The sequence below is a fragment of the Herpailurus yagouaroundi genome, unplaced genomic scaffold, assembly GCF_014898765.1.
Source record: "Herpailurus yagouaroundi ecotype Mexico unplaced genomic scaffold, PumYag 215, whole genome shotgun sequence".
NCBI lineage: Eukaryota > Metazoa > Chordata > Mammalia > Carnivora > Felidae > Herpailurus > Herpailurus yagouaroundi.
In genome coordinates, this window is record NW_024412446.1 from 1,605,009 (window position 1) to 1,632,179 (window position 27,171).

Sequence of the window (27,171 nt, forward strand, 5' to 3'; positions counted from 1 at the left end):
AGATTAGAACTGGGGTCTCCACTATTTTAAGAAGTTCTAATTTTTATTTATTTATTTTTTTTATAAAATTTTTTTTCAACGTTTATTTATTTTTGGGACAGAGAGAGACAGAGCATGAACGGGGGAGGGGCAGAGAGAGAGGGAGACACAGAATCGGAAACAGGCTCCAGGCTCTGAGCCATCAGCCCAGAGCCTGACACGGGGCTCGAACTCACGGACCGCGAGATCGTGACCTGGCTGAAGTCGGACGCCTAACCGACTGCGCCACCCAGGCGCCCCTTTATTTATTTATTTTTGAGAGCGAGAACGTGCCTAACACAAGGGAGGGAGGGGGAGGGGCAGAGGGAGAGAGAGAGATCTCAAGCAGGGTCCACTCGGGGCTTGATCTCATGAACCCAAGATCATGACCTGAACCAAAACCAAGAGTCCATCGCTTAACGGACTGAGCCACCCAGGCGCCCCAAGGAGAAGTTCTAAGTTCTTGAGCCCAGTGCTCTGCCCTGAGACTCTTGCTCCCTAAGAGCTTCTTTCCTGTTCTGAAACTGCCAGCCAAGAAATTCTCAGTACCTCCCATTCCTCTTCCTAAGAAGAGGCATGCTGAATCTAGTAAACCTACAGAATGAAGAGGCCCCCATTGAATGGCTCTTCATCCCATCAGCCAGCTCCCATCACTATTCTGGAATATTTGGAAATTACCTTATTTCAACAAGGGGGTCCTGTGTCAAACTCCTTCACCTGCTCCCCTTCCAAGCACTGGTCTCTTGTTCTGTGCTCTCTGCTTTTGCATGTTTGGGAATCACTGTGTTTCACTGAATTTTGAAACTTACAACATCAAGTGCACAGTTCTCATGGCCCCGGGAGAAGGCTTCTGTCTACCAAGCCAAGTCCTATTAAGAGTCCCGCCCCACCTCCCCCAAAGTCTGGGTCCCAGACAATCCTTGGCAGGAGAACAGAGACAATATCTCTGCCGCCCATGCCTGTGGTGGCCCCAGATGGAGAGAATTTTATCTTGGGGTGTGCTTGGGAAGCATAATACTAAGCAGATTGGGTCTCTTGCAGTCTATTTAACATAAATTGGGGGAAGGGGATTTTTACCTCGGAGAACAAGAAATATTTTAAATGTATAAAAAATCCTGGAAAAGTGTAATGGGTGTGTATGCATCTTTATATGCCTAGGCATGTACATATGTATGTATATATAATGCAGATTGGGGGGTGTGAGTGTGTCTGTATGAGCTTCTGTATATGGTCAATTGCATCAGCTTCAGTGTCAGACAGACCTGTGTGCAAACCATAAGTGAATCATTTAATCTCTATGAAGTTTTCTTCTCTGTACAGAGGAGGTTAATAATAAATGCCTATTTCATAAGACTGCTATGCGGCTTCGTTGAGATAATGTATATAAAATGATCAACACAATGCCCAGTCCATAGAAAGCAGTCTATAAAAGGAAGTTGCTTTCTTTTTTTTTTTTTTAATTTTTTTTTCAACGTTTATTTATTTTTGGGACAGAGAGAGACAGAGCATGAACGGGGGAGGGGCAGAGAGAGAGGGAGACACAGAATCGGAAACAGGCTCCAGGCTCTGAGCCATCAGCTCAGAGCCCGACGCGGGGCTCGAACTCGCGGACTGCGAGATCGTGACCTGGCTGAAGTCGGACGCTTAACCGACTGCGCCACCCAGGCGCCCCAAGGAAGTTGCTTTCAATATTGTTGCTGTTATTATTTATCTTTATCATTATTTTAGAGAACAGATTAAAGTCCTGGCTTGGTGACTTAGCTCTCCTAGAACAATAACACAGGGCAAAATATGTGAGGCAACTATTTTCAGCATCGGACAAGAGGCAGCACAGGGCTATAATTCCTAAGAGATGGTGTTGCAGTTACTATGGCTACATTATAAATGACCCCAGAACTTAGTAAAGTCAAACAAACATTTATTAGGTTCATAGATACTGTGGGTCAGAATTTCAAACAGGGCACATAAGAGCAGCTTGTCTCTGCTCTACAATATCTGAGGATGGGATCATCTGAAGGCTCGCTTGGCTGTCAACTGGGGGCCACGATTTTCTCCTATGGGCCCATCCACATGGTTTCTCCATGTGGGCTGGTTTGGGCCCAAATGTGGTGGCTGGGTCTCCAGGATGAGTGTGCTGAGAGACAGAGAGAGGGCAGAAGTCCTATCCTCTTTATGACTGAGACTAGGAAGTTGCACAGCATTGCTTCTGCTGCACCCCATCGATCGGCTGGAGCAGTCACAAGCTCCAGATCAAGGGGGAGGAATACAGACTGGTGGCAGGAGTGTTGAAGTCATTGTAAGAAGAGCATGGGAATGTTCTTATTGTTGTGGTCACTTGGGGAAATACAACCATCCACAGAAGGGAACCACACAAAGTGAGCCCCGTGATCACCCTGGCTCTTTGCTCAGGTATAATTCCCTGACTGTGGTACAGAGCTAGACCCCCAAGCAAAGCACAGCACTCCTGCTGAGCTTGTGGGCAAAGTTCAGAATTCAGGACAGAGAAGGAAAGAAAGAATAAAAACCAGCTGTGTGATCTTGAGCTAGTCCCCTCACTTCTCCAGGCTACAGTTTCCTCCTTTGTTAAAATGAGGGAGTAAAATTTCTTAAATGACTCTCCCAGAGCTAACATTCTTTGGCTTTGGTGTGTTTGTGTGCCAGTGCCTGTATGGGTGCGTGAGTGTGTGTCCATTTCATCTGCCTGTGTGTCCGTGTCTGTCTGTGTGCATGTGTCTGCATTCCCATTCCCATGTCTCCGTGTTTATCCCTGCGTCCTGTGTGCATGGCTGTATGTGTCCCTTGTATGCATACAAAGTAATAAAGTCGAGAGTTTTCCAAAGTGGGCTTTGCCTAGGAGGAGACTGACCTCTCACAAAGCTACATTATGAACAAGTTCATTGTTGCCCACTTGGGAAAACTAGGGCTGCTTACGAGACACTAGTGAGCAGAAAGGGCCTCCACTGCTGAGTTGCAGGATTGAGAGTTAATGAATGACCTCATCACCTCAGACCCCCTCCTGATCCCAATCAGGCCCTACTCTGTTTTTGGGTGACACAGACTGTCCCAAGGGATCTACCTACTGTGCTGTGCTTGGACCTTCCTTAAAACACCCAGGTGGTATGTCCAAGACCTGCCTTCCCCTTGGTGGTCTATGCATATCTGCATAGCTACTCCCATTGTGTCAGTACAATAAGGGGCTGGCTAGTTCATTTCTCCAGGGAAACATTGGAGCTTCTGTGGAGTCTCCACCCCCAGATGCAGTGTCTGTTTCTCATACCCCAGAGCTATTCATTTGGCTTTTTGTGAGTCAGAACCCCAGAAGCCCGGGCGTGGAAGCCATTCCTCAGCTCAGCTCAGTGACTCATGGGTGCAGGGTAAATAGAGGCTCTCAAGGGTCCCAGAGAACCATGAGTTGGTGGAAAAGCAGTAGTCAAAACAGTAGAAAACCAAGAAATCTAGCAAAAGCTGGGTGGTGGAAGCAGGAACATAGCAGCAAGATAGGTGGACAACTCTGGTTAGAGCATGATTTCGTGCCCTAAATTTAGCCCTGCAATCCTAGTGAGGACCATTCAGTATGATTATTTGGCGTTAGAAGAAGTACAAGAGGGGTCTGGGTGGAGACTGACCAGCTAATTTTTTCCAACTTCCTTAAGGATGCAAAATGAAAGAAGCGGGGAATACAGCAAGAGATATCAAAGCTACTCCCAGACAGAACTTTGTGAATATGAGACTAGCGACCCCCCCCCCCCCGCCGCGGCCCCCCCCCCCCCCAGGCCGGGAGTCAGAGGGAAGGGGAGACTTTGCCCAAAATAAAGGGAAAGGGTCTGAGCTGGTCCTGCTGCCCTGGGGCCTTCCATAGATTCCAGGAGCCAGAGAACAAAGGCAAAGAAAGCATCCCGGAAACATGTTTGTCTTTGGGAAGGAACATGCTTGAGTCCTGATGAATGAATACCTGTAGCTTGTCAGAAGACCTGTTTGGGGTGTGATGGGAGATGTGATCCCAGCTTCTATTGAAAGCCAGAGTCCACCACCTAAACATCTTCTTTTCCTCTGCTCTGCCCCTGAACCTGCTTGCAGAAGAGGTGGGAGGAATCCAGCTAGAAACATCCCCAGCTTTTCCTTTTTCTCATTTAAGAATTGTCTCCCCAGTGGAGAGAGCAGGTTGGAAGCTTTGCCTTCAGTTTTAAAGCTACTGAGTCACTTGTTTGAACGTCAAATAAGACATCCAGGGATAGGTAGAGAGGATCTGAACTCACTTAGGATCCTTTAGCAAGGCACTGCTTGCTCTCCTGAGACTTTCTTTCCCCATCTTTAACATGGGATTAGCAACACCCATCCTGCCTGTGTTCTTGCAAGGTGATTCTGAAACTCAAAGGTGGAAACCCCTTAAAAGCTCTGCACTAGTCAAGGACTCACTGTGTTCCTGATTACCAGAAAATAGTTTTATTTCTAGAACATGCCAAGGCAGAACACCAACTATCATCCCTTGCATCTTGACTTGGTTAATAGTGCTCAAGATGTATTGAATGACAAAGACAATCACAGAGTCATTCTGGAAAGAATGAAATCACAATGAAAGGTGATACGAGATGAAATAAGTCACAGGTAAAGCAACATGGTTTCTGCATAAGCTTGCCATTTTGCAATTTAAAAGGTCTTGGTCTCAGTTTTGCTCCTGCAGTTCTTTGATACTGAGGGTATCACAGCCACTCTTTAGATGTAAGACTGGGCCCTGCCCTTCCTAGACTTACCTAACACAGTTCCTTTCTAGCAATAACTCTCTGTGACTATAGCGGGGGACACAACGTTTTTAATGGGGCAACTACCATAAAGCTCTCCCAAGGCATCTACTTACTGGATTTTTACCACACTCCTGTGAGAAACCTAAAGCATTCTTACCCCCATGTCACACTTTGAGTCACAGAGAGGTTAAGTAACTTTGTCATAGTTCACGTAGCTAATCAGTTACAGAGGCAAGGTCATGATGGTAGATTAAGGTGGAGTACATTTTAGCTCTAATTCAACTCTCTCATTCTATAGAAGAAGAAACTGAGGCCCAGAGAGGCACAGAACTTGCCTAAGGACACACAGTTCTTAGTAGCAAAGGAATAAAACTCAAGACACAGCCCAGTGCTGTTGCCCTGCCAGGCCAGTGACTCAGAATTCTCGACTCAGGCCTCAATTCATTTTGCTACACCTCATTGCTAGTCTTGCCTTGATACAAAATGACCAGAATTTCCCCATCCCTCAAGCACTAAAGGGGCTGGGCTCTACACACCCTCCCATGGCAAGTCAGGACAGACGCAAGGCTAGAACCCCAGAGTTCCAATTCCACTCAGTTTCCTGGGTCCCAGGGAGAATCATTTTCATTTTACCCAGACACCCCAGCCCCTCCCAGGACTTCTTAGAGACGACTCCCCGGGGAAGCGGCCCCAGCCCTGAGCAAGTGGGTGAGGCAGGTTGTCACAAGCTTCTAGGTCTGGGCAGGGTGAATCACGGAAGGGCACAGTCCTCCGCCTTCCTCTCTGCTCAGTTCAAGCGTTGGGATCTGCAGGAGAGAGGATGGGTGGAGAGCAGGGAAAAGAGAAAACGTGGTGTCTGGAACTGCAAGGCTGAGGGGAGCTGCCAGGACACAGCCTCCATGGGGGTGACCCCAAGTGGAGCTCAGGGGGTCCCTAAGAGATCCCAGGAAAAGCCCTAGGAAAATGACAGCCCAGAAGGGAAATGACACCTCCAAGGTGTTAGTGATCAAGCTGGAATGAGAACAGGAGCTCCACCTCCTTGTCCTGTGCCTCTTCCTGGGATCCCTTGGCCACACTGTCACCTGCCCCACACCCCTGCTCTTTATCCCATGCAGACAGGGCATTTCTGTCACCTTGGCAGGCAAAAACTGAGGCTTGGCAAATGGGCTCACAGAAGAGAGTTAGGGGACAACACCCAGGGATGTGGCTCTGCCTCCTCTCTGCAGGACTTTAGAGCCCTCAGCACTGAGGACATGAAGGGGCCCCTTCCTATATGTAATTTTAAAATGTTCATATTAAAAATATTAATGTTCATGGGGCGCCTGGGTGGCTCAGTTAGTTAAGTGTACAACGTGGGCTCAGGTCGTGGGCTCAGGGTTCGTGAGTTTGAGCCCCATGTCAAACTCTGTGCTGGCAGCTCAGAACCTGGAGCCGCCCCCCTCTGCCCCTCCTCCCTCGCTTGTGCATTCGTTCTCCCTCTCTCTCTCTCTCTCTCTCTCGTAAATAAACATTAAAAAATTAATGTTCATATTAAAAATAAAATAAGTATAAGGGAATCCTTAAGTTCTGATCATTGCTATTATAATATTTTAGTGCTTTTATGGAAATATAGAATGTCAGATTCTTAAAATTTATTTTTCTCATTCCTTTGGTGTCTCTTGGCCTGGTCACATGCTCACACAGCCTCCTGGGAATTCAGCTCTGGCTTGCAACCCGCAGGGTCCCAGAGACCAGTCAGGAAGAGAGGCCCAGGATTTCCTCTCTGAAGGACCCCTAAAATTAAAAAAAAGGCCTCCACCCCCATACTGCCCTCCACACCACCGTGCCTGCCAAAGTACCAGGCGCGGCAGCCCAGCCAGGAAACAGGAGACGCCGCTAGTCAGTACCCCCTCCCTTCTCCTGCACTGTCCAAGGCCTCATAGTTCCAGAACCAGAGCCAACTTTCTGATAAGGGCTGGGCGGGTTTGCGGGGAGCAGCACAGGGAGTGCCAGGTTGTTAGCCTGTGACCCAGCCTCTCCCAAGTCACTCGGCAAATCTGCTTCTAAGGGACATTGATTTCCTGGCTTCCTTTAGAAAGCCTGACTGGGCACCTGGGGCACCTGGGTAGCTCAGTCGGTTAAGCATTGAACTTCAGCTCAGGTCATGATCTCATGGTTTGTGGGTTCGAGCCCCGCATCGGGCTCTGTGCTGACAGCTCAGAGCCTAGAGCCTGCTTCAGTTTCTGTCTCCCTCTCTGTCTGCCCATCCCCACTCGTACTCTGTCTCTCTCTATATATAAAAAATAAACATTAAAAAAAAATTTTTTTTAAAGCCACTCTATCCAGCCTCACCGAGGGAAAGGGAGGAGGCAAGGAAGAGAACAAGGTACCTGGCTGGGGTGAGGCAAGTCTAAGATAGAGCACCTGAATGGAGAACAGAGGTATAACTGCCTTCTTCAGAGCATTTGTTTCCCATCTTGTTAGATGGGTTACATTCCAAAAGTCTGTTAGGTTTCTACTAAAGTAAATCAACTAGATCAACTGTTCATTGAGTATTTACTATGCACGCTAGATGTCCGTTGCTTTACTTCATTGAGAATCCTTTGAGGCTATTCTTGTTTTCACATTGTGGGTAAAGAAGCAGAGGCTCAGAGATGTTAAGTAGTTTGTCCCTGGCCACCCAAAGTCAGGGTCAGGAACAGATGCTTGATTCCAAGCCTGGTGGCTAGTCCATGATGCCACACTATTTTAGGCAATACATAGTCTCCAGATTAAGCCACTAGAACCCCTTTAATCCATTATGCATCCCCAAATAGTATACATTTGGAAAGAGAAAAAAGAAAATAGTACTGAAATTCTAATAAATTAGTGCAGAAAAATAATCAAATGGACTTGGGGAGTATTCTTTTGTCTAGAATAAGGGTTCCTTATGGGAACCCTTTATTGAGAAGAGGTTGTGGAGGTCGCTGAAGGCGGGTATAATGAAATTCACAAAACAGAGGCTGGATACTTGCAAACGCTTAGGAACTTGCCCATCCTGGCTCTTAGTGTCTCATTTCATTCTCTGTTTGCACTTTTTCCTTGAAACAGCAGCTGTGATTGGAATTGATTTAAGAAATACAGCAGGAGCGCCTGGGTGGCTCAGTTAAGTGCCAACTTTGGCTCAGGTCATGATCTCGAGGTTCATGAGTTCAAGCCCCACCAGCCTCTGTGCTGATAGCTCGGAGCCTAGAGCCTGCTTCAGATTCTGTGTCTCCCTCTCTCTCTGCCCCTCCCCCTCCCCCGCTCATGAGAGCACGTGCGCACTCTCTCTCTCCCTTAAAAATAAAATAAATATTTAAAAAAATAATAACAATAAAAAAAAGAAATACAGCAAAGAGGAGCACCTGGGTGGCTCAGTCCGTTAAGCATCCAACTCTTGGTTTCAGCTCAGGTCATGACCTTGCAGTTCGTGAAATTGAGCCCCACATTGGGCTCTGTGCTGACAGCACACAGTCTGCTTGGGATGTTCTCTCTCCCTCTCTCTCTGTCCCTCCTCCCCTGCTCACTTTCTCTCTCGCTCTCTCTCAGAATAAATAAACCTAAAAAAAAAAAAAAAAGAAAGAAAGAAATATAGCAAAGAAAAGTGAGTGAGAGAACAAGGAAGACAGAAAATTGTTTCCATATAGGTAACACAGCAAGGAGGGTAAAATTGGAGACACAATGTGTGTCTGCATAAGAATTAAGCAGCTGAGGTGACATTTCTTTTAATCCATTGATGAGGCTTTAGCAGTGACAAGGGCAAGCAGGGAGCCAAGTGCATCGTTTCCCAGAAGGGTAGGGCTGGTGATAGGTAAGGACAGTGAGTCACACGCTTCTCTCCACTGGCCTCCAAACACGTGGCTGCGGGGAGAGTAACTTCCAGGTGTGTGAGGACAGGCAGTGGGTAACAGGCATTTGGGCCACAAGATGTTCTCCAGTTACACTAATTTCCCCGGAGGATCACATCCAGCTGTGATATCATAGCGGTCACATCACCTACATGCTGGAAGATTCTAGCTTCTCCCCTGAGCTTCAGGATCATACAACCAGGGCCGTCTGACATCTGAGTGTTCATCTTTGTCCCAACCACCCCCATCTGTTCCCCCCCCTTGGTTTCCTCGTACAGTCTATAGCATCGCCATCCAAGGCAAAACTTGAAGAGCCATCCTGGATTCCTCTCTTTCTTTTCTTAAAAAAAAAAAAAACTTTTTTTGTGTTTATTCATTTTTGAAAGAGAGAGACAGAGCGCAAGCAGGGGTGGGGCAGAGAGAGAGGGGGACACAGAATCCGAAGCAGGCTCCAGGCTCTGAGCGGTCAACACAGAGCCCAACACAGGGCTCAAACTCATGAACCATGAGATCATGACCTGAGCCGAAGTCGGACGCTCAACCGACTGAGCCACCCAGGCGCCCCCAGGATTCCTCTCTTTCTTTCATTCCCCACAATTAACCCATCATCAAGACCCAAATAAAATTCCCATTTCCTACCTTGGTGACACTCCCGCCTCTCCCTGTGGCCTCATCCCACATCCTGCTTCTTCACACTTCTGTGTTCCAGCCTTCGTTCTGCTCCTTGGACACAGCAACATCGTTCCTAGCTCAGGGCTCTGCATTGGCTGTTCCTCTGCCTGGAATACCCTTTCCTACCTCATTGCATGGCCAGCGACTTCTCATTCTTTAGGGCTCACATCAACTATCAGCTCTTCAGATGGTCCTTCTCTGACCTGGTCCTTCTTCCTTCTGGTGGAAAGTTTCTATTTAAGTTATTTTCCATCACATCGCCCAGTTTCTTTTCTTTATAGCACCAAAAGTGCCCCCTTTACTTGTTATCTGGGTTTCTATCGTCTGTTTCTATCCACAAGTGTATAAGCTCCTTTAGGGGTATCTCGCTGACCATTTCAGGGTACCTAGTACATTGTATGAATTAACAAATGAATGCATGAAAACAGAGTGTTGCAGGTTCCTTTTTTTTTTTTAGTGTTTATTTATTTTTGAGAGAGAGCATGTGCACAAGTGGGAGAAGGGCAGAGAGAGAGAGAGGAACAGAAGATCTGAAGCAGGCTCTGTGCTGACAGCAGAGTGCCCGATGTGGGATTCGAGCCCACAATCCACGAGATCATGACCTGAGCCAAAGTCCAATGCTTAACCGACTGAGCCACCCAGGCGCCCCATGTTGTAGGTTTCTAATTCAAAAAGATGTATGTAAATCATCTCTACACCCAGCGAGAGACTCAAACCCACAACCCTGAGATCAAGAGTAGCATGCTTCTCTACCTGCACCAGCCAGGCACCCCCCAAAATGACTTTCCTAAGGAGCCAAATTTTTCGACAAACCATAGAATTGAGAGCAAGTGCATTTGTTGTTCACAGGGCCTTAAATATATATGGCGGGGGGGAGGGGGGGATTGTTTAGGAAGAAGCCAGAATTAGAAAGGGAATTAATTCCCAATCCAGGCATGACAAAGCCCACAGGTGACCAGCCCAACTTCTGATCAATACAGGGCAACTCCCTGAGCATCTGGGTGGCTCAGTCAGTGGAGCATCCAACTCTTGATATGGGCTCAGGTCATGATCCCAGGGTCATGGGGTATAGCCCCGCATCGGGCTCTATGCTGAGAATGGAGCCTGCCTGGGATTCTCTCTCTCCCTCTCTCCCTTGCCTCTCCCCACCTCTCAAAAAAAAAAAATAATAATAATAATAATACGGGGCAGCTCCCTAGAGAGGAGAGATGCTTCAGGAGCAGAGTTGAGGCATATGAACAGTGTATATTTATATTTATAATAGCTACTCTGTATGGACCCCTCCTAGGTGACAGGCACTGTGTTGAGTACTTTGTATTCACTATTGTGATTAAGCCTCACCAAAAAGCCTGTAAGTTATGTACTATTTCTAAGCCCCTTTTACAGATAAGAAACCTGTGATTTACAGAAATAGCTTGCTAACTGAGATTAAAACCCAGGCCGACGTGACTCCAGAGCCCCTAACTCCACTGTGCCGCGTGCCCTGCTGTGATTGCTGACCATGCCACGGTGAAATATGCTGGGTGGGGACTGCTTGGCCAGTTTGAGAATGAAGGACACTAATGTTCAGAAATATTGAGTGACTTGCCCAAGACCGTCAAGTTAGTCAGTGGTGGCCAGGAACTGAGTCTATATCCTTCTGACTTTGGTCCCAGGACTCCTTCCCCTTTGTTGAGATGAAGGTGAGATTGGGCATGATATATGTGCCACCGAGTCTCAGAGACCAAGGGAGGGGAAAGGATGCCACACCATGGGAAGGCTGACACTCCTCTCTCCCCCAGGCATTCCTGGAGAAGTACGGATATCTCAAGGACCAGGTCCCCCAAGACATCACCTCGACAAGATTCAGCAATGCCCTCAGGTAGGATGGAGGGATGTGGGGAACTTGGGGGTGCTGGAGAGCAAAGCTTGGGTAGCCTCCTCCATCTTCCTGGGAGGCTGGCCTCCCACCTGTGTCCAAGGGCCACACTCCATGGCTCCCTCCCTTCTCTGTCCCCAGGGAAAGCTCCCTGCCCTCACCTCCACCCCCCACCCTTGCTCTGTGACCCTTTATCTCAATTCCTCCTGACAGAGAGTTCCAGTGGGTGTCCCAGCTGCCCATCAGTGGCGTGCTGGATACTGCCACCTTGCGCCAGATGACACGGCCCCGCTGTGGGGTTGCAGACACAGACAGTCAGGCAGCCTGGACGGAGAGGATCAGTGCCTTGTTTGCTGGACGCCTGGCCAGAATGAGGCGGAAGAAACGCTTTGCAAAGCAAGGTGAGTGAGCCCTGTTTAAATCTAGCTGAGCTGGGATTCCTCAATACCCAGAAGCCCCGTGGCCGGAGAAAAACCCAGTTCAGCCTCCAAGGGGCTTTGTCTGTAAACTCTTCCCTAGGGCGAGAGAGGGGTGAGCAGTGGGTAAGCAGTGGGTGAGCAGGACCCCTCAACTAGAGGGCCGTGTTTGTGAACACAGACATTTAAATCAGAATTACACCCACGTCGATGAATTTTCATTGGGCACATATTTTCCAGAGCAAATCCCATCAAGCCCTCCATCAGTTTGTGATGCAGGGCAGTTCAACTGTTGCCAACATTTTGCTTTATAGTGTCCCAAAGTTATTTTCGTCAGATTCAATGCCTTTTTCACAAGAATTCTTCAACAAAGACGTGACTTATTGATCAGTTTTATTTTGTCTACAGCACATTTTAACAGCTTTATTGAAATATAATTCACATACCATAAAATTTACCCGTTTAACAAGTACAATTCAGTGGGTTTTAGTATATTCGCAGAATTGTGCAACCATTACCACCGTCTAATTCCAGAACATGTTCATCACCTCAAAGAGAAACCCCATGCTCAGTAGCAGTCACTCCTCCTCCCCCTCCCCTCCCCCCTACCTCCTATCCCCTCCCCACAGCCCCTGGCCACAGGAAATCTACTTTCTGTTCCTAGTAGAACAGATTTGCCTCTTCTGGACATTTCATCACAACTCATTTTACACACCACAGTTTCTGCTATTGTGATTTTCCTTTTGTAGTTTTGTTTTTATCTTTCCTTCTCCTCCTCTTTCTCCTTTTTGTCCAAATGCAATCTTCCAGGGTCAAAAGTTACAGGTCTAAGATTTATGAAGATTTGATTACTTCTAGCAATTCTTCATCAATAACAGGTTTTACTGTGTGTGGTTTTAACATCTTGTTTGTACTAATTTTCTCTGATCGATGTTGGCAGTTCTTAAGATTTCCAACAAGATAGGCTTGTTCAGTCAGGCTTTCATCTACAATTGAGTTTACCATGAGCACTTTGGGTCATTGCCTCTTTTAATTTGCATTAACCACTTTCGCCGACGATATCTGTTATGAGCAGATCAGGAGGCACATAGGTCGTTTTTATTTCTTAGCTAATCCAGAAGGAAGTCGTGGGCGGCTCCCCTTACTTAGCTACTGGAGGATGGCAGCGATGGGGACCAGACTCTGGGCTCCAGACATCCTTGGTGTCGACCTGTTCTGCATCCCACTGTGTTTCTGGACAGGCAAGGTGGAACGGAGGCGCAGCCTTCCTGGAGCTGGGGCTCTGGGTTCAGCAGTGTGTCACTGCTCCATTTCCTCACCCAAGACCCAGGCCCTTTCTGCCTACAGAGTAGAGATGGGCCCTGACCACCCAGGGTTAGGGGCTTGCAGTGGAAGGTGGGGGCAGCCCCAGACACAGTCTCAGCATGCCACCACCAGGCTAAAGGTGGTCTCCCAGAGAACTGGGACGATGCCTCCTGGGCATCCAGGAGCAGTAGGGAGACTTCCTTCTGGTGACATCTTCTCATGCCTTCTCAAGGGAGTATCTGAATCCGATGGAGTCCATTTGTCGTTGTTTAATTTGGAGCCTCCATCTGGGACAGAGATTCAAGCTAAGGCATCTCCCAGGCAGGTGGCCTTGCCTTGCCAACCTGGCCCCATGCCACTGTCTGACACTGACCCCTGGTCCAGACAGCAGTGGCCAAGTTAGGCAGGGACTGTCCCTCTTGCTCACAGCGTGACCCGAAGAAGCTTGACATCCTTTATCCCCTAGGGGAAGAAGTTCCCTAGAAAGGAGCTGTATGCTTGGTAGGCACTGAACACTTCCTATGTTTTCCTTAGGAAAGAAAATGTAATAATAACAGTTGACCCTTACTGAGCATTTATGATTCGCCAAGCATGGTTCTAAATGGATTAACTCACTTAATCCCATAACAACCCTATGAGATGGGTGCCATTTATCCTCATTTTACAGTTAGGCAAACTAAGGGACAACGAGCTTGGGGAACTTCCCCAGGGCCACATAGCCAGGGTGTGGCCAAGCCTTCTTGTCATTGGGAGGACTGAGTGAGATTCCACATGTGAAAACCCAGAACATGGGTAGGTGCTTTAAAAATGATGTGGATTTCCAGGTCCATGACTGTCTATTCTGTGGAGAATGCTATGCTGACAAAGTCGGGTTCAAGGGTACGGTTACCGGACAAAATATAGGATGTCCAGTTAAATTTGAATGTCAGATGGACCAAAAATAATTGTTTTGTTCTCACTTACAAAAAGTGAAATAAAAGAATTATTTGTTGTTTATCTGACATTCAAATTTAACTAGGTGTTCCATATTTTTAATTGCTAACTCTGGCAACCTCATTCTGAATGTCTGGTCCACTCTGTGCCTGCAGGGGAGATTTTCAATCCCCCTTGGTCCTTCATGGAGCTGGTGGGGGGTTGGGGCTGGTGGAGGTTGGGGGGCGGGGCACAGGGGTGAATCTGGTGGGGGTGGAGGGGATACAAGGGTGAATCTGGTGGGGGTTGGGGAGGCACAGGGGTGGATCTGATGGGAGTTGGGGGACATAGGGGTGAATCTGGTGGGTTTGGGGGACACAGGGGTGAATCTGGGGTGGAAAAGGAAGGAGAAGTGAATGGGTATTTACTGAGCACCTACCATACGCCCAGCAGCTATATGTTGCCATTTCATTTGCCATTTCATTTTTACCAGAAACAAGTCTTATAAATTGCACTTTGCAAATAAGGAAACTAAGGTTTGGAGAGATTCCATAATTTGCTATGTAAGGTTATAAGTAGAAGTACTGGGATTCCAACCCATCCTCTTTCCTCAGTATCCATTGCCTGTTGGACGTCAGGACTCCAGGGTCCTCCCCCAACGAGGTGTCTGCACTCCTGGTGTCCTTTACCTTTCCTCTTCCCTTTTGGATTTTGGAGCAAGGGTGTGGGGGATGCACTGCCAGGTGCTTCTGTGGCCTAGAAGTCGCTACAGAATCCAGCCTTGCCTGGCCCGGAGTTCAGGATGGGGCCGGAGGCGGCCAGCCTGCTCTAGGATGGACAGAGGGCTCAGGCTGCTGGCCAGGGCATTCCTTCCTTCCTGGCGGGCACACCAACAACCCCTCCCAAGAAAAATTAGCCATTTTCTTCTCTCAGTCCTGTTCCTGTTTGTCCTCCCCATCCTCCCCCAAACACATGCACACACACACACACACACACACACACACACACACAGATTCAGAGGATTTTTATACTGTGAGCTGTCACCTTCCCTGGCTACCTACAGTGAGAGAAGTGCCCACCCTCTCCCTTTCTTGTCCAGGGAGTAAGCCCCCCCTCCCCCACCATTGGCAAAGAGGCAGAAGGAGCTGCCTCACACTTCTAGAAGCTTGAAGGTGGGCGGGGAGAGTCTGGGGGTCAGTCATCCACAGCGAGGTGTGGAAGTGCCCAGCGCCAGCCAGTCCAGAGCCCTCTGAGGCACCTCTGGACCCCAGACCTTCCCTCTGCCTTTCTTTTCTCCCTCCCTTCCTAAGAATCCCTCCCTCTTCCCTCCCAGAGGCTGGGTCACTGGCTGGGAGGGGTTGGGTGGCCGCCAGGCCAAACAGGCCCAGGGAGGCAGCATTGCCTTGAATGGCGCTTGGCTCAGGGTGGGAGAAAAGACCCGCCCCTCCTCCACTTCCATGGGGGATGAAGGGGGGCGCGGGGGAGGGAAAGGGCATTCAGCTCCTCTGCTCTCTACCACCCTCCCTTCCATCTGGAGAATTTCAGCTCATGCAGAGCCCCTGTTTTGACTGAAAGGAGCCATGTTTACACAAATGTACAAGCCCTGAGTCTTAGCAAATGTGCCTGCTTACCTGTGTAGTATAGTGGAAAGTGCACAGTGTCAGATGTCAGGGCCTGGGCTCAGGGCCTAGCTTGGCTTCTCACTCATTCTGTGACCCTGGACAGGTCCCTTCCCCCTGGTCTCAGTTTCCCGAGAACACAGCAGAGAGGTTGGTAAGGAGATGGCCAACCTTCCATGACTTTAGCCCTCTTCCCCAGTTTGGGCAAGGACTTCCCCAAGACAGAAGGGCAGCAGGTCTGAATCTTCAATTGTTCCTCCAAGGAAAGAGAGGGCTGTGCTCACTGGCCTGGCCACCTCCTTGTCACCCGTACATCAGGAATTGTGGTCCATTTGGGAAACTGGGGCCCCCAAAATAGCATGATACCTGTGCACTCCCTGGGCCCATGAGGTCTGCCTCTGAGCTGTGAATCTTCCACCACCTGGGGTCACCGTCTCAGCCCCTGAGCTTACAAGGCTCAGAAATAGTTTGTGAAAAACTCGGGTTCTGAACCTTCTAAGCACCCTGGTCCTGGGTGTGTGGTGAGCTGTAGGGGGTTGACCTGAGGCTTGGGCAAGAGTCCAGAGTCTTAGGCCTAAGGGAGGAATTACAATTCTGAGCAAAGGAATAGAAACTCGTAACTAAGTGGAGATGGAAAAATTTCTCTCCGTCAGTGAGTGACAAAACACACCCTTTGTTCTTATTTGTTTTCACCTCCGAGCTCTTGAGAGTCCCTGAGGAAGTGGGGGGTGGGGGCTAGGGGTCAGGGAAAGACGCTAATAAACGGGTCTTGGTAGCTTCTCTGGCAGCAGGCCTGAGGCGCTAGAACAGGAGGGGCAGGTGGGCCTGAAGAGTAGAGAGGAAGAAGGGGTGAGAGGGGGTCACAGCTGTGGCCCCGGTGGCCCCATCTTTCCTCCAGCCCCTGACACAGTAGGCAGGGGTAGGGATTTGTTGCCAGCAAGAGGTGCAGACTTGTTTTCAGGCTCAGCCCAGGCTGTGGGGAAGAAAAAGACGCCAGACCAGAGAGTCCTTCAGGTTTTGGGGGCTCTTCCTGGGCAGAGATCACATTTTCCCCGGGGACCTCCCCCGACTAAGCCACTAGACCGGGGACTCTCCAGGACAAAGGTAGTCCTGTGTGCAAGAGAGCAGTGTCTCCCCAGCCAGATGGGATCTTCCCAGGGCGAGGGCTGTGCCTTTCTTGCCTTCACATCCAGGACTCCCTGGACGAGGGCCTGTCTCCCCATCATACGGGTCCCCGGGGACCAGCACCAGGTTCTGCAGGCAGGTATGACTGATGTGGCCTCTCTGGCTGGCAGGCAGCAAGTGGTACAAGCAGCACCTCTCCTACCGCCTGGTGAACTGGCCACAGCACCTACCCGAGCCAGCAGTTCGCGGGGCTGTTCGAGCTGCCTTCCAGCTGTGGAGCAATGTCTCGGCGCTGGAGTTCTGGGAGGCCCCAGCCACAGTCCCCGCTGACATCCGCCTCACCTTCTTCCAAGGGGACCACAACGACGGACTGGGCAACGCCTTTGATGGCCCAGGTGCTGACACAGAGGCTCTCTCTCCCGTGGCAGGAGGGGAACCCAGTAGAAAAGGCTGTCTGGGGAGGGCAGTGGAGCCTAAACTCTCGCTTTGGCCTTGACCGAGCTGCATTCCCTTTTAAAGAGCTCTCAGGCTCCTCATCTATAGAATGGGAACAATGGTTTCCGTCCAGTTGTGTGCCACATGGCTGAAAGGACAGCCAGATGAGCGTCTGCATGGAAAGTGCTTTGCAAATTCCAGAGTATTTTCTGGGAGAATCTTCTGAGGTCCCGTCATCCATCCTCTGCTTCTAGAGAGCCCCATGCCTCTCCTGTCCTCCAAACATGGATATTCTCCAGCCCAACACCCTGAACACACCCAGAGGCCACCGCTACCCCATTCCTACCCTCCCTGCACCCACTACCACAGTCACTGCCACAGGGCAAGAGAGAGGCATTCTACCCCCTACCTGTCACGGAAGTGCTTCCCATTCCCACAGCCCAGACAGTTCTCCTGTTTGCCCCCAACCTAAAGGCAGTTTAAACTGCTCTCCTCCCATTCTGCCCAACACTGACCTTCAGAACCTGAACGCAGGCTCCCTGTGCATCTCCTCCTGCTAATGAGGGAAGGAGACCTGATCAGATCCCTTCCTGGTGGGGACTTGAGACCTTGCGTGGCCTGGGCAATAGGGCCCACACCTCCCTTACACTCCTCTGCTTTCCAACAAGCCCACTCAGAGCAAAGCCAACATCCAGGCCCTGCTGGTGGTACCCAGGGCAGGACTGGGAGAAATCTAAGCTTTTCAGGAATCCACATGTAACACATACGTATTCTTACATGTGAGTCACTTCACCCATGATATCTACATGAGATGTTTATGCCCACACCCAGGTGGGGTCCGGTGGCTAAGAGGGTTCTGGACCGGGAGAAAGCTCTCTGATTTAGAACAGGTGCTTTGTCTTCTTGAGTTTAGGCCTTCTCCCTCTGAAACCTGCCATCTGTCTCCCAGGGTTACTGGGAGAATTGAATGGAAAGGGCTAACATTGCTCGAGGCATATTCAAAACAGGAGGCATGTATTCCTCGTACATACGGCCCATTCCCCACACTCCCTGTGGTTCTCCTTTAATGGCAGGCATTCCCCGTTGGCCTGGGCCCCAAGAAGGCAACGCTGGAAGCACCCTCAGCAGGCTTCTAGGCCAACATCATCACTGCGCAGTTCACTGACCCCTGCCCCTGCAGAAAGTGAACTGTGAACCGTGAGGTCCTGGGAACTGCATGACTGATAAGCTCCCTCTGGGGCATGTCACAAGCTTGAACATCACTGATCCAGCTCACTCCCTCTGCTCACTCCTACTACAACCTGGCAGGTAGAGACCCACAAAGGGGCCCCGGCAGAAGAAGGCAAGAACACAAAAATATATATACTTTTAATTAAAGATACTATACACACCCATACACATATCCAGCACCCAGATCAAGAAACAGTACCAACATCCGTAAGGTCTCATCATGCCCACCTCTGGGATAACCACTACACCTATTCCCATATCTTTTTGAAAATAATTCCTATGCAGCATTTATTACGGGCAAGGCACTAAATATTACACGTAACACACACATATACCACATCCCTCTTTAATCCTCAGCATAACCCCGTGAGGAAGAAGCTCATTATCATCATTCCCATTTCAGATCAGAGGGGGTGCTACTTGCCCAAGGTCACACAGCTAGAAAATAGTGAAACCAGGATAGAAGACCAGGCAGTTTGGTCTCATGCTGTGTGTATACCACGCTGCCTCTTAGGCGCCTCCACCCCATAGCCTCGCCATCAGTTCACCGCTCCACAGTTCAGCCTCTGACAGACGTCGTTAGGAGGGGAATTATGCAGCAGAAGACAGCCACACCCACCCTTTGGCCCCTGCGCGGGACGGTGGAATTTGGGGGTGTCGCGGGCGGGTGGCTCCCCCTGACCCTCTGCGCCGCCTGCAGGGGGCGCCCTGGCGCACGCCTTCCTGCCCCGCCGTGGCGAAGCGCACTTCGACCGCGACGAGCGCTGGTCCCTGAGCCGCCGCCGCGGGCGCAACCTGTTCGTGGTGCTGGCGCACGAGATCGGCCACACGCTCGGCCTGGCCCACTCGCCCGCGCCGCGCGCGCTCATGGCGCCCTACTACAAGAGGCTGGGCCGCGACGCGCTGCTCAGCTGGGACGACGTGCTGGCGGTGCAGGACCTGTATGGTGAGCCCCCGCCGCCCCGCCTCCGGGGCCTGGACGCCCGCGCTGCAAGCCGGCCTCCCCGCCACCGGTCCCTCCCGATCCTGAAGCCGCAGGCTCCCCTCAAATCCCAAAACCTTCGCCCTCCTGCTGTCCCCCATGCCTGGCCTCTCTATCCCGACTAGGTCCCGCGCCGCACAGCCTTCCCTTCCATGCAATTCTGGATTCCCGCCCAGCCCCGGTCTTGGCAGTTCCTCTCGCATCCCTGCCCAGTCACCCAGACCCAGCCAGGGGTCCCGCGTCTTCCCCCATGCCCCCCCTCGCTCCCGCTCCGCTTCCCCCCCCCCCCCCCCAGCCTCCCGCGTCGCTGACGCTGGTACCCACTTCCCTCCAAGCCTGGGCCTCTGCCTGGAGGTAGACTCAGACGAGGTCTGCTCCCCAAGATGAACTGACCAGTGCTGCCGCCCAACCAGGGCTGTCCTCCCTCAGAGTGCACGGTGCGTGGGCAGGGCCGAGAGCCCATGCCATTCGTGCTAAGCAGCTGCTCTTGGGCAGAGCATTTACCCTCTGGGAGCCCTCAGTTTCACCTTCTGCGAGACAATAACTGCTTACCTCACAGGGCGGTAGTACTAGTGGCCGTAAACTTCTCTTGTACCCTAAGAAACCTACACAAACAGCTACTATTTCATGGATGTATATTACCGGCCAGTCACTTAACATGCAATACACTCACGACATAAGTATCCTTTTGTCCACTGAGGAGGAGAATGGGGCTCAGAGAGGTTAGAACACTTGTCCAAGGTCACACAGCTAGAAAGCTGTAGACCCAGACGCAGGAGCTGGTGCCAAATTCTAAGCTTGTTGGACTCTGCCTCAGTCTCCTAAGTGAAATAGTGTTGTAATTATTATAATTGCTGTAACTATCACAGCCTGGGCCCCCGAACCATGTCCTCATGCCATCTGTGTTGCCCAGGACTCAGGGAAGAGAACCTTCTGCCCTTCTTAGTGCCAAACTCTTGTTTGGTCCCCCACTCCAATGGGTCCCTCTCTCCCAGACTGTTGAGCAGAAGAGAGGACTTTTGAGTTTAGTGCTGTGGTTAATACCAACAACCAAGGACCATTCTTAACCCACCCCCAACCCCACTCTCCTTCCCTGCCTCTCATACCAGATAAAGATGAAAGGAGCCAAAGGGGAGGTCTTGAGCCCTCTACACCCGCCCCAACCCGTGTGTGTTCTCTCCCTCTTCTCTCCTTCCCCGTGAAGGGAAGCCCCAGGGGGGCTCAGTGGCCATCCAGCTCCCAGGAAAGCTGTTCACTGACTTCGAGGCCTGGGACCCCCACAGAACACAGGGAAGGCGCCCTGAAATTCAGGGTCCTAAATATTGCCATGCTTCCTTCGATGCCATCACTGTAGGTAAGATGGTCCCACGTGTGCCTCACTTCCTTTTTCCTTCCTCCCCCACATCTCCAGGGGTCTCCAGAGCTGGAATACAAGGTGGGGTTATGAATAATAAAATCCAGAAATCCCAAGCCACAAGCATCCTGCAGGGTAGCAAGCCCACGCCAAGCAAAACCCTGCTTCGTCCTGTGCACTTCCCTCTGTCCCAGCTGAGCAGGCCACATCTTCTCTCCTCTGCCTGGGAAGCACTTTCCCTGGAAGGAAGGCAGGAGGCCAGTGGTCACTCCTCAACTCTCTTGTCTCCGGACAGATGGGCAACAGCGACTGTACGTTTTTCAAGGAAGCCACTTCTGGGAGGTGACACCGAATGGCAATGTCTCTGAGCCACACCCACTACAGGAGAGGTGGGCAGGGCTGCCCCCCCACATTGAGGCTGCTGCAGTGTCACTGGATGATGGGGACTTCTACTTCTTCAAAGGTACCAGCCCTGGGGCAGATGAGAAAATTGAGGCCTAGAGAAGGGAGGTGTTCTGTCCAAGGTCAACAGAAGGGAGGAGTCTCAATTCCAATCTGAACCTGTGACCCCAGGGACCTCTACTAGGAGGTTCCTTCAGTGATGGGTTGGGGGGCGTGGGTGTGGAGGTTGTCCCAGAGAGAGAGGGTGGGAGAGCTGCAGAGAAGAGTCTAGAAGGGGAACAGAGAACCACTCCCAAGCTCTGTGATCCAGCGGAAAGTCCTACCTCCTTGGCATCCTGGCTGTGTAAGGTTGGGCCTGTCACTTAACTCTCGGACTTGAATTTCTTGAATGAGGAAAATAATCCCTCAGGTTTCTTGGGGAAGGAGAATTCAAACAGCATGATGTCTGAGGAGTGTGCAGTATATTGAGTAGTTTCATTCATCCAACAAATATTGAATGTCTTGTATGCATTAGACACTGTTGGAGGTGTTACAGCTACAGTAGTGAACAAAACAGAAATCCCTGCCTTCATAGAACTCTGTAGAAAAGATGGTGATTGGCCTTCCTGATAGTCCACTCCCTACCCAGGGAGGGGCCTGCTTCCCGCCTCCCAGGGATGGGTTCCCACAGTGCCCTCTGCCCTCTGCTGACACCTGCTGGAGATCTAGGCCACAACAGTCCCTCCGTACTGGGTGTAACGAATTATTAGTGCTGTGTGATCCATTTTGATTATCACAAATACTAACCACCTTGGGCTCTAGGATGAGGGGGAGCAGGGGAATGGGAGGACACAGGTGAGGTGGAGGACCAAAGGGTGAGAGCCACCCGCTCACCCTGGCTCTCCCGATGCCCTACAGGGAGCCGATGCTGGAGGTTCCGGGGCCCTAAGCCAGTGTGGAGTTCACCACAGCTGTGCCGGGCAGGAGGCCTGCCCCGTCACCCAGACGCGGCCCTCTTCTTCCCTCCTCTGGGTCGACTGATACTCTTCAAGGGTGCCCGCTACTATGTGCTGGCCCGAGGTGGACTGCAGGTGGAGCCCTACTACCCCCGAGGCCTGCAGGACTGGGACGGTGTCCCTGAGGAGGTCAGTGGCGCTCTGCCCCGGCCCGACGGTTCTATCATCTTCTTCAGGGATGACCGCTACTGGCGCCTTGACCAGACCAAACTGCAGGTGACGGACTCGGGCCGCTGGGCCACAGAGCTGCCCTGGATGGGCTGCTGGCACGCCAACTCGGGGGGTGCCCTATTTTGAAGACGCCCCCACCTCTTAGTGAATTGATGCCCTATGGCCAACGTGTGTCCCCTGCCCCAGGGGCAAGTCCTGTCTTGGAAGCCTCTGAGCCTCCCTGCAGAAGACCAGACCACGTCTGCATCTGTTCCCTGAAGAATGTGCTCTCAAGACATTGAACTTTGTGGGATCAATCCAAGCAAAGCCGAAAAGGGTCTCAAACCTTACCCCAAAGGACTTTCCTCCCTAAGCCTTGGGGATTTTGTTCCTTCTGCTAAAGGTGCCCTTCCTGTCCATGAGGCCGTGGGAGGATGTAAACCTCCATGGAGAGGTTGCGACCACTTGGCAACCTCTCCTTCCCCTCAGGACCTCCTGGCTCAGTTCTTGGAGAATTGTCTTAAATGAGAGGCCTCACCTCCAGGAAGCTTGGGTGGGTTGGGTACAAGGATTTCCAACCTCAGAGAGCCTTGGGTGGGAGGGAAGGGGGTGGTTAGGACCCAGAGCAAGAGGGAGACTGATGCAGGCCTGCTGGGCCTGACTTTTGGTGGGGGGTGGGGAGGCTGGAATAAAGAGGTGCCCCCCCCAGCTTCTGGGCCTGGAGGCAGGCATCAATCTTCCTTGGGATGGTTGCCAGTGAAGAACAGGTGGGGCACGAATGCTGGAGAAGCTGGAACCATGTTCTTTCATCCAAGCCAAGACTTGTGTGTGAGTAGTTGCGATGCGGAGAGGGGGCCTGAAAAAGCAACATGTCCCCGCCCTCCCTTACCCCCCCCAGGCCAGATGGAGAGTCATGGGTGGCAAGGAGAGGACAGGGGCCTCTCTGGAGGGCTGCTCTGCTGCAGGCGCTGGGGTCTCTGCAGGCTGGGGGAGGCCTGGTACTCACAATGGCCCCATTCTTCGGGCCACACACGCAGCATTCCAGGAGCTCCTGCTGGCTGGCCAAGAATAGCTGGGATTCCTGGAGAAGGAACCAGCTCCCCAGCCTCTCTGTCTTCTGCCTCAGGCAGTCTCCGTCTTAGCATCTGGGTCTCTTGTCCTCCCCCCTCCACACCTGCCAGTGCCTCATTTGCACACACATTGACCTTGGCAAGACCAGGCTTCCAGCAGAAGGGGAGAAAGATCTGGCAAGATTCAGCCCTCAGCTCCCCACGGGCATTTCTGGCCCTGCGCCTTCATTTTCTTCTCTGTGCAGTGGGGGGAAATGGCCTTTGACTGCCCTTGGATGCAACTGCTTTGTTCCGCCCAGTCCTGGTGGGGATAGAGGGAGGAGGCTCTTGGCCTGCCCTTTTCTCTCTGGCTTGAACCCTGGGGAGGGGAAATGAGGGTCTTTATCACCCTCAAGGGAGCCGCCTGGCCCCCACCTCGAGGCACTGACACTTTGATTAGAGGCTTTATTGAATGAGGGGCAGGGGCAGGTTTCTCAGCGGTGAGGGAACCCAGGGGTTAGTTTCTCGAGGCAATGCCTCTGCCCACTGGGTCAGACGGACCTGAAATACCCAAGAGATGAATGTGAGGCTGTGCCAGGGGACGTGAGTCAGGTGGGCGGTAGGCACTGTGTGCCCCCCCCCCCCGGGGCGGAAGCCCTCGGGAGGCGCTAACGGAGGCATGGAGCTCCCGGTGATGCTGGGCTCAGCCTTGGGTGGACGCTCGGTGACAGGTGGGCCCACTTGCCGGCTCAGAGGAGGCGCTCCGGGCAGGGCGGCTCTGGGAAGGGGCTGTTCTGCGGAATGTGCTGGAGAACGCCCCGCGTCAGAGGAGAGGAGAAGGTGGCGGGGAGGCTGGGGTCAGGCGAGGACGTAGGGCACAAAGGCTGGCAGTGGGGGCGCTCAGGGGCCCCCGGCGGCCCCCGCGCCCCCCGAAGCCCGCGCCTCACGCAGATCCGGGTGTTCCAGAAGGCAGTGCGCCACGTAGGCCGGGTGGCTGTGCAGGTTCCTGCACTTCTTGCAGAAAAGGATCTCGCAGCGCGCACAGCCCCCGGCGCGCGGCGGCCGGCGCCGCGTCTCCAGCACGCACGGCGGCTCCGGGAGGCTCCGCTTCCTGCGCGGGGCCCGGGACGCTCAGTGCCCCGCCCGGTCCCCGCCCACCGCGGCCTCGCGCGTGCGGCCCGCCCCGGCCAGGGCGCGCCCTCACCTGTCCGCCGGAGCCGCCAGGCCGCCGAGCAGCACGAAGGGGCTGAGCCAGCCCCAGAAGCCGCTGTCCGCGAGCCGCAGCAGCGCCACCTGCTGGGTGCTGGACTCCTGGCGCAGCGGGCAGTAGGACACGGAGTCCCGCTCGCGACCCTCGCCGCCCTCCGCCTCCCGGCACTGCGCCTCGCCCTCGGCCGCCGTCTGCTCCCGCGGCCTCTCCTCCTCGTCCTCGTCGTCGTCCTCCTCTTCCTCCAACCCCTCCTCCTCTTCCTCCGCCGCCGCAGCCTCTCTGGCCTGCGGCTCTACCAGTTCCTTCTTCCACAAGGGAGTCTTCACTCCTGCGGGAGGGAGGAGGTCAGCGCGGGCCCGCTGTCCCCGGGGAAGAGCCGGGTACCCTGACTGTTGTCCACAACCCGACCCCCCAAAGAGACAGGCGCCTGAAGGACGGTGTGCACGAGACGCACCAGGCTAGGATTTCGAAGAGAGTTTTACGGAGTGTGCAGGATTTTCCCGGACGAGACAAGGCCTGCAGGGCTGTCCCCCCACCCCCCCGCCATTTCCTAGGTTTCTACTCTTCCTTGCTGAGGATTCGGGGCAAGTCATGTCAAGCTCTGTGTCCCCATCTGTCAAAAGCGGTGCCCATCGTGAGGCAGGTATCAGGTCGCATCTCTGTAAAGTGCCCAGCCCAGGGCTTGCTGGGAGGCAATCATCAAGGCGCAGCAACTAGGGCTGCGACCCTGAACCCGAACCCGGAGGCTGTGCTGGCTCATCACCACCTTCCTTCTCATTGGCTCTAGGGTGGGAACTGATCTCTGTGGAGGCTGTCAATAAACACTGAAGTGCAGCTTTTCTAGAGAGTTGTTTAGATTTTGTTTTCTGGGTAGGATTTCCTTCTTCAAAGTGGGCCTTGCCTTAAGGAAGCCCAGCTGTGATGAGGAAAATAATTGAAAAAAGTGCCCCCCCCCCCTTTTGGGATGAGCACTGGGTGTTGTATGGAAACCAATTTGACAATAAATTTCATATATAAATAAATAAATAAATAAATAAATAAATAAAAAAGAAAAAAGTGCCCCCTCTGGGCAGACTAAAAACCCCACTATAGGGGCGCCTGGGTGGCTCAGTCGGTTAAGCGGCCGACTTCGGCTCAGGTCATGATCTCATGGTCCGTGAGTTCGAGCCCCGCGTCGGGCTCTGTGCTGACAGCTCGGAGCCTGGAGCCTGCTTCCGATTCTGTGTCTCCCTCTCTCTCTGACCCTCCCCCGTTCATGCTCTGTCTCTCTCTGTCTCAAAAATAAATAAACGTTAAAAAAAAAATTAAAAAAAAAAACCCACTATATACACACACCATCAGCACCACCACCTACAACAACAACATGGACAGGCCAGTTAAGAAAAGGAGTGGTGCCGGGAGTGAGCCAATTAGGAAAAGCCTCCTTCCGGGCTTGACCCCAATTGCCAGCTGGATTTCAGCCACCACTGTCCCTCCCTTGTTGAGAGCACTCATCACAGTAGTCTTGGCAGGCAGGAAGTTCCCCCACCCGGGGCGGGGGGGTGGGGGGCATTGAAAGTAACCTGGCCTCTCCTGGGAGGTGTCCACTACTCAGCAGCCTCCCTCTCTTCCCCTGGCGCCACCGTGTGCCCTGCTATCCGCTGGATCTGGGGAGCTAGACTTCTAACAAAAAGCAGGGGGAGGAGGGCAGGGAGGATACAACCGTGGTTTGCCCTGAAAAGGTCAAGAAAATTGCAATTGACCCCTGCCTGTCCTGTTTAAAGAGGTTGGGAACAAAGGAGAATGATAAAATTAGTGTTCCAGCTCACATGTAATGAGCACCAACTCATTACGACTCACACTATGCAATCACTGTGCTAAACTCTCCATACATTGTGCCCCTTCTTCTTCACAACCATCTCAGGCAGGGACGAGGTAAGTCACAGAGGGGCCTCTGAATTTCATCCAAGCCTTCTGAAATCTTTCCCCAAAAAAGTTGTTTCAAAGCTTCTGCCAGTTCTTGATGTTGCTGAAGCTGGAAAGCCAGGGACCACTGCACTTTTCTTTAGGAAAACACACTAAGGAGCTTTTTGGTCGTAAAAGGCCAGACTTAGCGCGCAGCCAGGAAGGGGTGCTGGAACTTTTTGAAATGGGAATAGGAAACGACGTTAGACAGGAAGGTTGGGACTTTGGGTGACAGGCTGTGGAGTTTGGACTTTGTCGTTCCAGGGTGGAGCCACTGGACATTCTGATGGAGGGACATGCTCAGAGCTGTGTTTTAGGATGGCCTCTCTGCAGGACAAGGGAGACCCACTTAGGCATCGTCACCGTGGTTCGGGCAGAGAAGACAAAGGTCCCAAAAACAGCAGGTGAAGACGAGGGAGCAGATGTCGAGAATATTCAGGAAAGAGAGAGGAGAGGGCTTGTACAAGTAACTGAGGAAAGGCTGGACTTCTACTCTGGCGTTGCTATGGTGATGGGTGAGTTGGTCCACACTGGGTTTGCATCCACACTTAACAGGAGTCAATGGCCCTGTCCTCAGTCCCCACCCTGCCTCCAGCCCCACTCACCATGCTTATCCATTCTTGCCAAGGCTGGGCTGTCCTCTTCCCCTGATCAGGGACTGGGATGAGAGGGAAGTCCCAGGACACATAGAACTTTGATCTCCAGGGCCTCTGTTGGATCACAGGGGGTGGGGCTAGAATTTTACCTGCCCAAAGGGTCCCACCAAGGAATAGCTGCCTTTTCTAGAGCCTCCAAGAGCACTTAAACCTTGGTGTCCCCTACCTTCCCCTCTTGGCAAGGCATTATAAGAGAGAAAGGAGTGGCTTTGGCCTGCCGCAGGCTGGGTTCAAATCCCAGCTCAACCA

General features: G+C 52.0%; 2 protein-coding genes across 3 annotated transcripts in view; one reads left to right on the top strand and one right to left on the bottom strand.

Annotated features, from left to right (window-relative positions):
• Positions 1-25,165, top strand: part of MMP28 (matrix metallopeptidase 28) — a 26,537-nt gene extending 1,372 nt beyond the window's left edge. Inside the window, exons 2-8 of one of the 2 annotated variants that reach the window (XM_040455183.1) lie at positions 11,062-11,141; positions 11,352-11,539; positions 16,686-16,910; positions 18,881-19,126; positions 20,367-20,516; positions 20,812-20,979; positions 21,816-25,165. In XM_040455183.1, coding sequence (XP_040311117.1) covers positions 11,062-11,141; positions 11,352-11,539; positions 16,686-16,910; positions 18,881-19,126; positions 20,367-20,516; positions 20,812-20,979; positions 21,816-22,210 — 1,452 coding nt within the window. In that variant the 3' untranslated portion in view covers positions 22,211-25,165. The remainder of the gene's footprint in view (positions 1-11,061; positions 11,142-11,351; positions 11,540-16,685; positions 16,911-18,880; positions 19,127-20,366; positions 20,517-20,811; positions 20,980-21,815) is intronic. The other variant, XM_040455184.1, reaches the window with a different exon arrangement.
• On the bottom strand, positions 24,002-27,036 carry CUNH17orf50 (chromosome unknown C17orf50 homolog). Its single transcript, XM_040455185.1, has 3 exons — positions 26,872-27,036; positions 24,317-24,650; positions 24,002-24,223 (listed from the first exon to the last, which is right to left on the bottom strand). Exons 1-3 carry the CDS (start codon positions 26,882-26,884, stop codon positions 24,013-24,015), a joined length of 558 nt encoding a protein of 185 aa, XP_040311119.1. The 5' UTR covers positions 26,885-27,036; the 3' UTR covers positions 24,002-24,012.
• Positions 27,037-27,171: the final 135 nt, after the last annotated feature.